The sequence below is a fragment of the Pelecanus crispus genome, chromosome Z (genome assembly GCF_030463565.1).
Source record: "Pelecanus crispus isolate bPelCri1 chromosome Z, bPelCri1.pri, whole genome shotgun sequence".
Classification (NCBI taxonomy): domain Eukaryota; kingdom Metazoa; phylum Chordata; class Aves; order Pelecaniformes; family Pelecanidae; genus Pelecanus; species Pelecanus crispus.
The window spans coordinates 14,312,643-14,326,748 of NC_134676.1; the positions used below are offsets into that span (position 1 = coordinate 14,312,643).

General features: G+C 43.4%; 1 protein-coding gene across 1 annotated transcript in view; it reads left to right on the forward strand.

Annotated features, from left to right (window-relative positions):
* Positions 1 to 5,116: 5,116 nt before the first annotated feature.
* The window catches only part of SPEF2 (sperm flagellar 2), a 68,886-nt gene continuing 59,896 nt past the window's right edge, over positions 5,117 to 14,106 (forward strand). The window contains 3 exon segments of the mRNA XM_075726260.1: positions 5,117 to 5,174; positions 5,970 to 6,072; positions 13,687 to 13,939. Of these exon segments, the coding sequence (XP_075582375.1) occupies positions 5,117 to 5,174; positions 5,970 to 6,072; positions 13,687 to 13,939 (414 nt within the window).

Here is a 14,106-nt window from a genome sequence, read left to right on the forward strand (position 1 = left end):
AGAACTTCTCTGCAGTTCTCTTGCCTTAATCTTGCCCAGTAATTTACTGAGATTTATTCAAGTTGAACCTACATACTAATAATCCACTTTGCAGTACAGAAAACAATGCACACAGTTAAAATATTTTCCTGCACACAGTGTACCTGGAATTTTCTAGACTGCATCATACATTCTCATCAGTATTTGAACACAGATGACACACGTGTTTAAAATATAAAGGAGCTACTTAAGCAGTAACTGCAGTTCTTGGCTATATATTGTATGTAGCCACATTAGTGCTGCCAAGTGTTTGTTCTACAACTACTTAAAGCAGGGGACTTTTTTTTACAGTATTTGTATGGCACACTCACACTTTAGCATTCTTCATGCAGATAATAAAAAGGGCAGGATACGCCAGAGGAACCACAGTTCCTCTCCAGAGACACAACCCCCCAAGCCCAAAACAGGGAAGAAGAGAGAATAAAGATGGACAGGTAAATGTACATATAAAATACATCTATTATACAGCTATTGGGAGCAAGATAGCACTTGAAACATCAGTTCAACCTGCAAGTCAGATGCCTAATGTTCTTGTTTAAAAACAACAGAACTACTAGAGCGCTACAAGCAATGAGCAGAGAATGCAGCTTCAAAATACACAAAACAATGTACTTCTTCACATAATGCAAGGTAATATAATTTGTTCATCTAAAGCCTGGTTAAGCTATGGAACTCGTTACCACAGACCACTGTCAATGTTAAACACTTACACAGATTCAAAACTGTCTGCATATGTTCACGGAAATGAACATTTCCTCATGTTTGAGGAAATGGCCTCATGTTCCATCAGGGGAGGTTTAGATCGGATATTAGGAAAAATTTCTTTACTGAAAGAGTGGTCAAGCATTGGAACAGGCTGCCCCGAGAGGTAGTGGAGTCGCCATCCCTGGAGGTGTTCAAAAGATGTGTAGATGTGGCACATCGGGACATGGTTTAGTGGGCATGGTGGTGCTGGGTTGACGGTTGGACTGATGATCTTAGAGGTCCTTTCCAACCTTAATGATTCTATTCTTGTTTTACTTTCATTAAAAAATAATCCAGCCACCAATCCAGGAAACATGAAATTAATTATTACTCTACCCTTAGTTGGTTTAGTGGTGGACTTGGCAGTGTTAGGTTAATGGTTGGACTGGATGATCTTAAAGGTCTCTTCCAACCCAAATGGTTCTATGATTCCATGGAAGGAAAAGTTAATTGTACCAGCTTATGTGGATGCAGAAAGTCCTTCACCACAATCAATGTTGGCTGGGAGAATGTTCTGTGGGGTGTCTTAGTACATGCTAACAGGTCTATGTATATTATATATATATATAATTTCTTCCCCAGAATTTGTTATTGAGCATTGTCAGAGATGGGAGACAGGACTAGACAAACATCTGGTTTGAATTAATATAGCTGTTGTCTCGTGGCAACAAAGAAAACCAAGGGTGGAGTCAGGACAGGTTTCCAGAGTCACTAAATGTACTAAATGTCAGTACAGGCAATGGGACTGAGAGATGCAGCTAGCAAACAGCTATGGAAATGTGTGGTGAGCACAAACCTCAAGATCATGGTTTTTCATTTAGGGCTGGATCCTCTTCTGTCCTCAGTACAGACACTTAGTAGGATCCAGAGGTGACAGGAGGAGAGTATCTGTGCAGGATGAGTATTGCAGAAACTAAATTTCAAAGAGGATATGATCATTTGATCATGCCAGAAGGAATAAATAATGTTAAGTAAATTGAATAATCAAACTTGAGAGGGAGAAGTGGAAAATAAGCCCTTTCAGAAGCAGAGGCTATTTAGCCTCTTTGTAACTTCCCAAGAAAGAGACAAGGCATACAAACAATAAAGAACATAAAATAACAAAAAATCAGACTTAAGTATGTTTATAAACAATCTTAGTGATGCAGCAACAAATTCTGGCGCAAAAAAGGAAACTCCTGAACCCATACATTCTTTAAGTACTCTGTATCAGTTTAGTGCTACTACTGTCTGCACAGCTTCAATATAAATGCAATTTAACTTAAGAATTCAGGCACTTCTCCATTTGACTTTGCTTAATCTTCGTTGTATTAAGATGAAATCCTAATCAACCCTTCAGTTTAGAATCTTGAACCCTTAAAAGTACTTTGATTGTCCTTTTGTGATAAAAGCTTAAGTTGATTGATAATAACTTTAAAAACTGAATCTTTGCCCTTTTATTCTTCATGCATACCACTTTACATCCAGGTGATTCAAAACTAATATTCACAAAAGCTCTAGGCTGGATTATGTCATAAGCTCTTTTTTTGTTCTTTGTACATGCAGTTTCTTTCAGGAGGGCAAAAGGAATGAAATGCAACAGATAATCCCTGGCACTTCAGTTTCTGCACTCAACAGATTGCTGTTTGATGTCTTCTATTCCTTTGATCATTGTAAATACAACCTATAGACAATTCTCTCCTCTTTCAAAGCAAGTCCACAGGAAAATGCATGAATTTTAAAATGCAGTTTTAGGTGAAAAATTCAGATGCATTCCATGGCCCATATTAGTGTCTAAAAACTACATTATCCAAAGTACGGTGTCCTGTGGAAAATCAGTTTGGAATTTCCAGGACAGCTGCACTGGCATTCCTAGCAGAGAAATAAGAAATTAACAGAACACAGAATAAATAACTATATTATTTAAAAATATGTGTTTTTCAGCAAGGGTAGAATTAGGGAAACAGTTACCTTACTTGTCTGCAAGTATTTTCCTTTAAATACTCTCTGGACTCAGCTTTCACAGCGCAGAACATAGACATCTTTCCAAGCTCTTAAATTCAGGGAAAGAAAGAAGTAAAAATTGATTATTACATTATTCCATCACTACTCAGAATTCTGCAAGAAAGCTACATTAATTTCCTAAGAGTTAAGGCAGCCTTAGAGGAAACAGCAAACCACGACTGAATTTAAATACAAGAGAAATTCCACATCTTTCTCACAATTCTAGCTTATTTGACTAAGATTTTATTGCCCTTCTCAGCAGACAGAACAAACAATGTTACTTTTAAACAAAATCAGCTGTTTAGATAGCCATTGCATATGATAATGAAGTTGAAGGAATATATCCTGTAAAAGATTCTTGAAGATACAGGAAGTACCAGCTTTTCAAAGTCAGAGGCGATATGGAAAGAAGGTCTAAACTTAATATAATCAGTTCTGGTTTGCATTTTTAAAATCAACATAAACTTCTGTTAGTGACTACTTACAGCAACATTAAACTATATATAAATACAAATACATATACATCGATTTCTGGAGCTGAGCAAAAAAATTCCATGATGAAGCTAGAATAGATTTGTTCTTTCCACTCTGACATATCAGAAACTCTGATGGTATATACACCCACTGCAAACATTACTGTAGAAAAAAAAAAAATAATCAAGTTTTCTTCCCCTAGTGTGGGTATTTTTATAACTTAACATATACAGAAAACTTTAAGTCTTTAAAAGGATATACATACTCATTTAAACATCTGCCCTGAAAGTACTTCCCCTCTCTTGAAGTTTCCTGTTACTTGATGCATTCATGTGCCACTAATTCTACAATGACCTTCTCAAGATTTAAATGACTGGCCAGTTATACATTTACTCGTTACAAAACTCAGTAATTTATTTTGGTTTAAAGCACACCTTCAGTAAAATCACAGAGATTTAATGAGAAGACTTCTAAAGGAACAGAATCTATAATATCCCAAGTTGTTTATATCAACTGTTAATCATTGTCACTTTTGAAAACTTAGTTTGTTGTCTGCCTGTCTTTAACCAGATGCTCTTGTTTCTGTCTTTTCTAGATTAAATAAACGTTTAGGGTTATGTATTACACCAAAAGGTACTGGAAGACTTAATTAAATCAACTATAGAACTTTTCCAGAGAAGAGAAACTGGCCAATTTAAATTCCCATGGCACACACTGTATTTCCCAGATATAGTTCTCTTCTCTACACTCTACATTTTTGTAACACACTCTTGAAAATGGGGGCACCAAAACTATGCATGGTATTTCAGTGTGCTTCTAAAACAGAGGACCTAATACAAACAGAAGTGGAGCAAACAACTTTTAGTTGTTTCACTTATTAGTGAGGCTTCTTTCAAACCAAGCTCGGATCCCCAAACTGGCTTACTGCAGAGCCACACAGGCAGCTGTATTGACAAACAAACGCTTGACACTTCTCACACAAACACTACTCTTGAAAAAATCCTTGTAAATGTGTAGCACACATTCAAACTGGCAGAGATTTTTCAGTAGTTTTTGCTCTCCCTCCCCCTTTCATCCGGTGCCAACAGAGTAATTCGTGCCGTTATGTGGACTGAGTTGGGATAATTATCCCAGATTAAATTTTCCTTTTTCCTGCCACATTGTTTTTCCGCCTAAGTCCCCCGCTCTGCACCATCTGCGCTAGCACAAGAGCGAATTCCAGCACCGAGCGGCCTAAGGTTGGGGTGGAATGGGGAAGTCGTGATTTGAACACGTATGAAACAAGCAGCTAGCCAGGCGGCCACGCAGCCAGGAGGCGGCCGGGGCAGGCGGGGAGCGCGGCTGAGCCGGCGGCCGCCGCACCGCCAGCCGACGCTGACAGACCCCCCAGAAAACGGCAGCGGATCATCGAGCGGGGGGCCCCCGACCACCTGTGACGGGAAGGATCGCGCTGCCCGCCCGCCCGCCACGGGCTCCCCTCTGCTCGGCCGCCCCCGCCTCAGCCCACGGGCAGCCCCGCACCCAGCGGCGGGGAGGAAGAGGAGGGGGCCGCCCGCCCCGCGCCGCGCCTAACGGCCCCGCCGGAGGAGCGGTTGGGCCGGACAACGGCCCGGCGCGCGCTCAGCCCACCGGCAGCTGCGACAGGCACGCGCCCCTCCTCGCGGCGCGCTCACCTTCCTCCTCGTCTCCCCGCCCCGCCCCACCTGCGGCGCCTGCGCAGCCTGCCCGGAGCCGCGCGCCCTGGCGGGGAGGCGGGGGGGGGGGGGGCGCCCGCCCCGCCTCCCGCGCGCGTGCGCCGGGCCCCGTCGTCGTGGCAACGGGACGCGGTGCCAGGCGGCGGTGAGGGTCGCCGCCGCCGCCGCCGCCGCCGCCTGTCATGTCGGAGATTCTGCGGCAGTGGCTGAACGAGGAGGTGAAGCTCTCCCGGAGCGTGGGTGAGCGGGGGCCCCGCTGCCTTGGGGGGGGGCGGGGGCGCGGGGGGGCAGCTGGCGCGTCTGCCAGCGCGGGGGGCTGCCGCAGGGTCAGGCCTTCGGCCCGCCGAGGATTTTAGGGGCTTCCCCGGGGGGGTCAACTCCCGCTGACCTGCCGATGAACCCTCCCGCTTCCTCGCGTCCAGATAACTCCTCAGGTACATTTTTAATCTTCGTGTGCAGGACAGCGATTTTCGAGGTGAAGTCAATTTTCCTCAAGGCGCAAGTGCTCTCAGGAGATATGAGGAGCTCAAGCTTCATCTGCTAATAAGGACTACAGAGGATAAAAATATTTTAACGTGTTTGCAGTGCAGTGCTTTGTTTTGAATGGCTGGTGGTGTGCTGGCTTTGGAGAAGCATTTGTTTTGCAAGGAGGGAGCAACTTTCCGTGGAAAATCAGCATGTTAAATCTAGCTTTGTTTTCGTTTGCGTTTTTTACAGAAAATTTAGTAATTATCATTTATAGATATTGCCACAATCTTCATGACAATTACGACAATGTTTACCTTTTAACACTGAAAATGAGAATTAAATGCCCACCTAAAGCTTATGTTGCAAAATAACTACACTGAAAGCAAATTTATTTGTGACTTGAAAACTAGGTACTAGTAGATCAGTCTCCTAAAATTCCTCGAGATTATTTAATAAAGTTTGGACTTAATTTTGTTATAAAAATAATGAGTTGTATTAAGATGAATGTATGAATTCTTTTAATGATCTTAATTTTTTTAAAAACAAACTACAAAAAGCTGAACTTATTTCCAGGATCATTTTCAGAAGAATTTTCTACTGGCTACCTCCTAGGAGAACTTCTACACAAATATGGTCTTCAAGATGACTTTAATCATTTTTCACAGAGCAGGTTAGTACATGCGGATAACATGTCTTACAGAAATTAGACAAGATAGTTAGGATTCCCTAATGCAGAGTGGGAAGCGCATCTAGAACTTACCAAGGTTTGATACATTTATCAGTGAGTAAAAAGCTACTTGTATTTGACGCATGGATTAGTTTTGTATTTCCAGATAGATTGGTCATACTGCTTCAAGAAAATTACGCATTTTGATTGTGACTACAATAGTAGCAGGTTAGACCAAAAGTTCAACAAGCCCTTCAAGGATGTCTCTAAGATTGGAGATACTGACACTGTCCCCATGAGCTGGGAATCCAGAGGAGTGGTGTGGTGGTGACCATTACATTGTGACTGAAGTGAAAACGGTGGAGGTGCATTGTGAGGCTTTGATCTCCCTGGCGGAAGATCGTATAAGAATTTATAAGTTTACAAGTAAACTGGTGTAATATCCACAATGAAGAAGAACAGAAGAACAGGAAGTTGAAAAATCTTGTGCAGATCTGTGGGCCTTGGTATGTTGATGACGCAGTTCATGGGATTCCTTGGCTTATGGTCCCTTTTGGCAGACCTTAGTGCACATATATTTCAGGTGTGCCAGGCTGTACATCTCTTCCTGTTTCTTCTGAACCTCTTTTTTATGTTCTTTGCACTTCTTACTGATTTATACACTTTCCTATCCAAGTCCCACCAACTTGCAGGAGACCAGCGTAAGCACAGCTAACAAAAGCAGCTAACAAACACAGCAGTTTTGCCCAGCAGTTTTGGGGCTCAGCTTTTAGGATTTCTAGATCTCTCAGGAGTTTCTGGGATCACTGGAGAACTGCTGGTAACTCTTTGAGGAACTTTAGAGTGCCTGCTGCTGCTGGGAAAGGGTAGCTTCAGGAGGCTTTTGCTTCTAGCAAGCTCTAGCAGCTTCTAACAAGTTCTGTCAACTCTTCCTGATAAAAGGGTGCTTTGAGCTCTTGTTCCCACCTGACTTCTGATTAAGGAAGTGCAATTAGTGATGATGCACTTAGCAGGTGCAAGAAGAGTTTGGAAACTCTGGTGAGACAGTGTATGCATGCTCAGCAAAGGTGGTGATGCATGACAGGGCATGATCCCCAGTACCCACTGGAGCAACTATTCAGAATGTCAGAAGCCTCAACTCAGATAGCTCTCCAGAGAAAGGAGACAATTCTCCATGTCTCAGGCTGTAGGGAATGCCCAGAGTCTTTACTTAGCCTTGGGCAGGGGGAGGTGGTGGCTTTGCCTGCGGAGATGTGTGCATGTGGAGGATCTGTGTCACCAAGTAAAGCTGCTGCAGAAGGAGGTCATTAGACTGTTCAGCATCACAGGTGATGAAAAGGAGATTGACTGGGTCTTCTCTGAGACACTGCAGATACAGGAACCTGAACCTGCAGCTGTGCTGAGGTTGCATAAACAGCATAAACAGCATATGCTGTTTATGTTGACTTCTGACACTGTCTTCCTTAACATTCTCATAGACAAACTGATGAAGTACAGACTAGGTAAGTGGATGGTGAGGTGGACTGAAAACTGGCTGAACTGCTGGGCTCAAGGGGTTGTGATCAGCAGTGTGAAGTACAGGCAGGCACAATCTGTGCTTGTTGGGTTGGGAAAAGGAAATGACTGGCAGCTTGTGACTTCTGGCAAGAGAAGGAAGGTTCCTGCTCCACCTGCTGATCTGCAGCTGCAGAACAGGTTCATTGCCTTGGTGGCAGATGAGAGGCTGGTGGCTCTGTGCAACAAAGCATCTGAGCTGAAGTCTTAACCACACAGGAGCCCCAGGAGGAAAAGGTGAATGATAGTAGTGGGAGACTTTCTCCTGCAGAAGATGGACATGCCCATGTGCTGACCTCACATTCTAGCCAGGGAGGTTTGCTGCTTGCTGGGGGTCAGGTCCAGGACTGCAGAGGCTTATCCAGCCCTTGCGCTCTTACCCCCGCTGGTCTTCCATGTGGGCACCAAGGATAATGCCACAGATACCTGGAGCATAGCAAGAGTGGCTCCGGAGGCAAAAGTCAAAGGCATGGGGGCCCAGGTGTTTTTTTCCTCTGTTCTGCTGGTGAAGTGGAAGGTGAAGAGTGGATAGATTCTACAGGTCAGCAAGTGGTTGTGCAGCTGCTGTCAACAGCAGGGATTTGTTTTTCACAGTCATGGGACCCTCTTTGAAGATGGAGGACTGCTAGGAAGAGATGGGATCCACCTGACCAAGATGGGCAAAAGCATCTTTGCTGACAGGCTGGCAAACCTGTTGAGGATAGCTTTAAACTAGGAATGAGGGGGAAAGGAGATGATTACTGTCAAACAAGTGAGGAAGTGATGGCCTAGACTTGCAAGCAAGAGGAGGGGGGTGATGTGAATAAGAGGGGCAAAACAGTGCACAAGGCTGCCCACCCCAAATGTATGTATGCAATTAAGGAAGTGCTGAGTAGACAGCATTATGGGAGAAGCATTCACACTTTTGCTGGTAAATCAGCACAACTGTCTGCCTCTCTGAAGTGCCTGTATACTAATGCATGCAGCATGGGGAACTAACAGGAAAAATTAGAGGCCTGCGTGCAGTTACAGGACTACGGTATCATTGGAATCACGGAGAGGTGGTGGGATAGCTTACATAACTGGAGTGCTGCCATGGATGCATATAAACTCGTTAGGATGGACAGGATGGGAAGGTGAGGAGGAGGAGTTCCCCTTTATGTGAGAGAGCAGAGAAAATGCACAGAGCTCTGCCTTGGGGTGGATGATGACCAGTTAAAGTCTTATGGGTCAGGATTAGAGGAAAGACCAAACTGGGCGATGCTGTTGTGACTGTTTGCCACAGACCATTTGAGCAGGAAGAAGTACATCAGGTTTTCTGGAGACAACTGGAAGAATTCTCATTTTTGCAGGCCTCGATCTGAATAGGAAACTTTAACCAAGTTGGTATCCACTGGAAGAGAAACACCACCAGGCACAAGCAATCCAGGAGGTTACTGGAGTGCATTGATGATAACTTCCTGAGAAACGTGATTGAGGAGCTGAGGAGGGGAGATGTTCTACTGAACTTAGTATGTACAAAGAAGGGAGCCTGGGCATAGCATCAACTGCAGTGACCATGAGATGGTGGAGTTCATGATCTTGAGAGCAGTGAACAAGCTGAATAGCAGCATCACAACCCTAGACTTCAGGAGAGCAGACTTAGGCTTGTTCAGGGATCTTCTTGGAAGAATCCTATGTAAAATGGTCCTGGAGAGAAGAGGGGTCCAAGACAGCTGATTGATTTTTTTTTTTTCTTGCAAGGATTGTCTGCTCCAAGAATATTCCATCTCAGTATCAACAAAACTGAACAAAGCCAGCAGGAGGCATGAATGACAGAGTAAGGTGCTACTGATAAAATTGAAACATAAAAATGAACAATACAAGATGTGGAAGCAGGGTCAGGTGACCCAGGAGGAGCACAGAGACACTGTCTGAGTATGCAGGGATGGCTTTAGGAAAGCCAGCACCTATTAGGAGTCAAAACTGGTGAAGGACATGGAGGGCAACCAGAAGGCCTTTTACAGGTATCTCCACAGCAAAAGGAAGGCTAGAGAAAATACGAGCCTACTGCTGACTCGGGCATGGGAGCCAGTGAAAAAAACCTCAGCAGTGATTACATTGAGGAAAACACTGCTTGTGCTCCTGAATTTTTTAGCATTCTTCAAAGGGCTTTGAAATCTCTTTTGATTGACCTCAGACTTTTTGTTGCAACATCATTTGTACCCATGTGAAAGAGCAGGAATGGGTAGTAGTCTGAAAGTTGTACTAGGCTCTTCAGACATGTGGTGACATCCCTAATTCGGGCCCCAGGGAGGCAGCAAACTTCCCTGAAAAGAGGGTCCGGTCTGCAAATGGGTGCTTCCGTTCCACACAGAAGGGATATAACTCACTGTTGTTTCTTCTCGGTGCTGGTCTTAACGCACATTTTGTTGTGAGGAGTTGGTCTCTCTGACCTTGGCAAGACTGCTTGCACAGGTTCCTCCTCTGTCTCATTATGCACGTTGTCCACCATACCCAGGGCTTCGTACCTATTCTGCAAGGGTATCTTAGAGCGTAAGGAGGGGTTTCTCTTACCGCTCCATGCTGTAACCTTCTTCCACCCCTTCTTATCCTTTGTGACACTGCCTTCCTCCTGGCACAAAGCAGATCCAGGACCTGCCTCTATAGTGGCCATGTTGAGTTAGCTTCCATGCAGCATAGGTGGCAGAGTACGGCTCCATTGATTAGTCTCAGTCTCTTGAATACTCCTCAGTCTGCCATGCAAAAGGCTGATGTACTTAATGCTTTCTCTGTCTTGATCTACTCTGCTGGTAAAACTCGCACTCAGAAATCCCACGCCCCTGAGACAAGCAGGAAAGTGTGCAGCAAGGAAGATTTACCCTTGGTGGAGGGGGATCAGCTTAAGGAACATTTAAATAGACTAGAAATACACAAGTCCGTGGGACCTGATGGCATATACCCGCCTGTGCTGAGGGACCTGGCCGATGCCATTGCTAGGCCACTCTCAATGATCTTTGAAAGGTCCTGGTCACTGGGGGAGATTCCTAGGACTAGAAGAATGCAACTGCCACTCCTCTCTTCAAGGAAAGCAAGAAGGAGGAATTGGGGATGTACAAGCCAGTCAGCCTCACCTCAGTCCCTAGGAACTGATGGAACAAATAAGCATGGAAACCACTTCCAAGTTACCTTACAGACAAGATGATGATTTGGACTTGTCAGCATGGATTTATGAAGTGGAAATCATGCCCGACTAACCTGACAACCTTCTACAAGGAGGTGGCAGGCTCAGTGGTGAGAGAAGATCAGCATATGCTGTTTATGTTGACTTCTGACACTGTCTTCCTTAACATTCTCATAGACAAACTGATGAAGTACGGACTAGGTAAGTGGATGGTGAGGTGGACTGAAAACTGGCCGAACTGCTGGGCTCAAGGGGTTGTGATCAGCAGTATGAAGTACAGCTGGCGGTCAGTGATTAGTGGCGTAGCCCAAGTGCTGATTCTAAGACCAAATCTGTTTTTCCTTAACAACCTGCATGATGAGACAGAGTGCACCCTCGGCAAGTTTGTAGACGATACAAAATTGCAAGGAGTGGTGGATACACCAGATGGTTGTGCTGCCCTTCAGAGGGACCTTGACGGGCCGGAGAAAAGGCCTACAGGAATCTCATGAAGTTCAGCAAAGGGACCTGCTTCTGGTGAGGAAACCCCCATGCCTTCATGGCACCAGCTGGGGGCCAACTGACTTGAAAGCAGCTTTGCAGAGAAGGGCCTGGAGGCCCTGGAGGAGAACAAGTTGACCATGAGCCAGCAGTGTGCCGTTGCAGCAAAGAAGGCCACAGCATCCTGGACCACATTAAGAAGATATGGCAGTGGTGAGACCACATCTGGAGTGCTGTGTCCAGTTTGGGAGTCCCCAGTGCAAGAAAGACATGGAGGTATTGGAGCAAGCCCAGAGAAAGGCCCTGATGATTACTAAGTTATGGGCTCAAGCTGCGCCAGGGGAGGTTTAGGCTGGAAATTAGGAGAAATTTCTTCACGGAAAGGGTGGTCAAGCATTGGAACAGGCTGCCCAGAGAGGTGGTGGAGTCACCATTCCTGGAAGTGTTCAAAAAACGGGTAGATGTGGCACTTCGGGACATGGTTTAGTGCAGTCTACCCTTGATTGGTTTAGTGTGGACTTGGTAGTGTAGGTTAATGGTTGGACTGGATGATCTTAAAGGTCTTTTCCAACCTAAACGGTTCTATGATTCTATGATTCTAAGTTCTGGGAGTATCTGGCATATGAGAGGGGGGCGGATTGTGTTCTTCACCATTGTATTGCATGACTTTGTAAAGATAATTTGATGTTTTCACCTTTCTTCATTATTTTCTTTTCTAATAATTACTGACATTGATCTTTTGACAGCTATTGAGAATTGAGGCAATGCTTTCTCAATTTTAAGATATTTCTTCTGCACATTAAATCAACTATTACTGTGTAACAGTCATTGTAAGCTCCTGGCGTTCTCAAGAGCCTGTACCTGCCTAATCTTATTTAATATCTATAAAGTAATACTTTTAAAATTTGAATTGTGCTATTAAGGAAAAGCATATTATTCATGCATCATGTAGTAAGCTGGCATCACTTTTATGTGTTTTAGCATGGCCCAAGGCAAGATCATACCTGTTAGGGTGGTGGTCAGAGAAATTTAGATTATTCCTTTTTTTAGAATAGGCAACTTTAATCTGGAAGGCACTAACAGAAAAGAATTTGGGATCATTGCGACTAACTAGTCAATGTTTCCTTAAGTGTATTAGATGCTTATGTTGCACAGTTCTTGGACATATAAGCAAGGGAATAATAAGCAAGAAAGTGATACTACTTCTTTAAAAGGAATACCACTGGAAAACTTTTTCCAGTTTGGCATCCATATTTGAAGAATAAAATATTGTAGTTTTCCCTGAACTCTTACAATGATCTTGAAATAAGATTTACAGCATTTTTGTGTTATAAGGCAAGGTTAAGAAATTCCATATGAACTGATTAGAGAACAAAAAGTTAAGGGGTGATATCACCACAGCGTTTCAATGCATGTGAGGTGATTTCTGAGAATAGGGCTCGCCTTGACTCAATGGCAGAAAAATGTTCAATAGTTGTAAGCTGCAGTTATATATAATTGTGTAAGAAATAAGGCATGGGCTATTATAGCGAGAATGATGAGCTCCTGGACTGTTTCATCTAGGAATAAGGTGAATACTGTGTTATCAGAAGGTCTTAATTTAAAATTGGACATTTTTGTAGAATTATGCTGTAGCTTGGCTGCCCGCAAAAGCTTGTTGGTTCATGTGAAGGAACTATTGGGAACTCAAGTGATAGAGCAGTATAGAAAGCATGATATTCTGACTCAGGTTGAAGTTATGGATTTGTTGGATGAAATTTGATGTGTTAATTGTGATAAAGTGATAATTTGTTGTTACTGGGTTTTGGCCTGTATGTCTATTGATCTTGAATGGTTCCACATGAGAATCTCTGTATCAAGAGAAACATTAATCTGCAATCCACTATTTCAATTTTGAATGCAAATTGCTCATTGAGGCCATAGTCTTTGTTTTCAACACTACTCCAACCCATGTGTCTATTTCTTTTTATTGGAGAAGAAATATGATAAAGTGTTCTGAGGGTTAATAGGTTATACAGCCTTTTTTTTGTAATTTCCTATGTTTTGGCTGGTTAGAGCTCAAATGGATTGATACAGTTAATAGGGAAACTTCATTCTAACTCTTCATACCTTTGTGGATTATATACAATTAGCTGCAATTGGAGGTAAGCTTTTGCGGTCAGATGCACTTTGTGTGTGCGTGTATCAAGATTTATATAACCAAGTATGTTCTCTATTTTTTCCAAAAGTTATGCGTAGTAAACCAATGCAGTTACAGGTACTGCAGTATAATACCTAAGCTGAAGTGTGTATCACATTACTTTAAGTAAGTGGATTTTTTTTTTTCCCCTGCTATCTTGGTATGAGGTAAATGTCACGACCATGCTTATTGCAGCAAGTTGGAATGGAAAATAAGTTTATGTTCTGATGTTATGTTTTATTGTTGTTGTTTTTAATCATAGTGTTGCAAATGCAAAACTTAACAATTTTTCTCGCCTGGAGCCCACGCTTCACCTCCTTGGTGTACAGTTTAATGAGAATGTGGCCCAAGACATCATGACAGGACAGCATGGGGCTGTAACAAAGCTTTTATATGAATTGTATGTTGCTTTAGAAAAAAAGAGAACAGCAAAGCTCACTGGAGTAGCCATGGAAGCAATGAGACCTGCAGCAACTGCAAAGCTTAAGTCTATTGAAAGTGTTTTGTATCGAGAGGTAACTATGCTTATTTTGTATAAATATACAGGAAAAAAGGTAGCATATTTACATGTACCTGTCAAGTATGTTGCATGCTTCCCCTCCCCACTTTTTGAATCTCCTCTTCAAAACCCAACACTTATATGGAAAAGAAGCAGTCCTTTGCTATGTCTTATACATAGGCA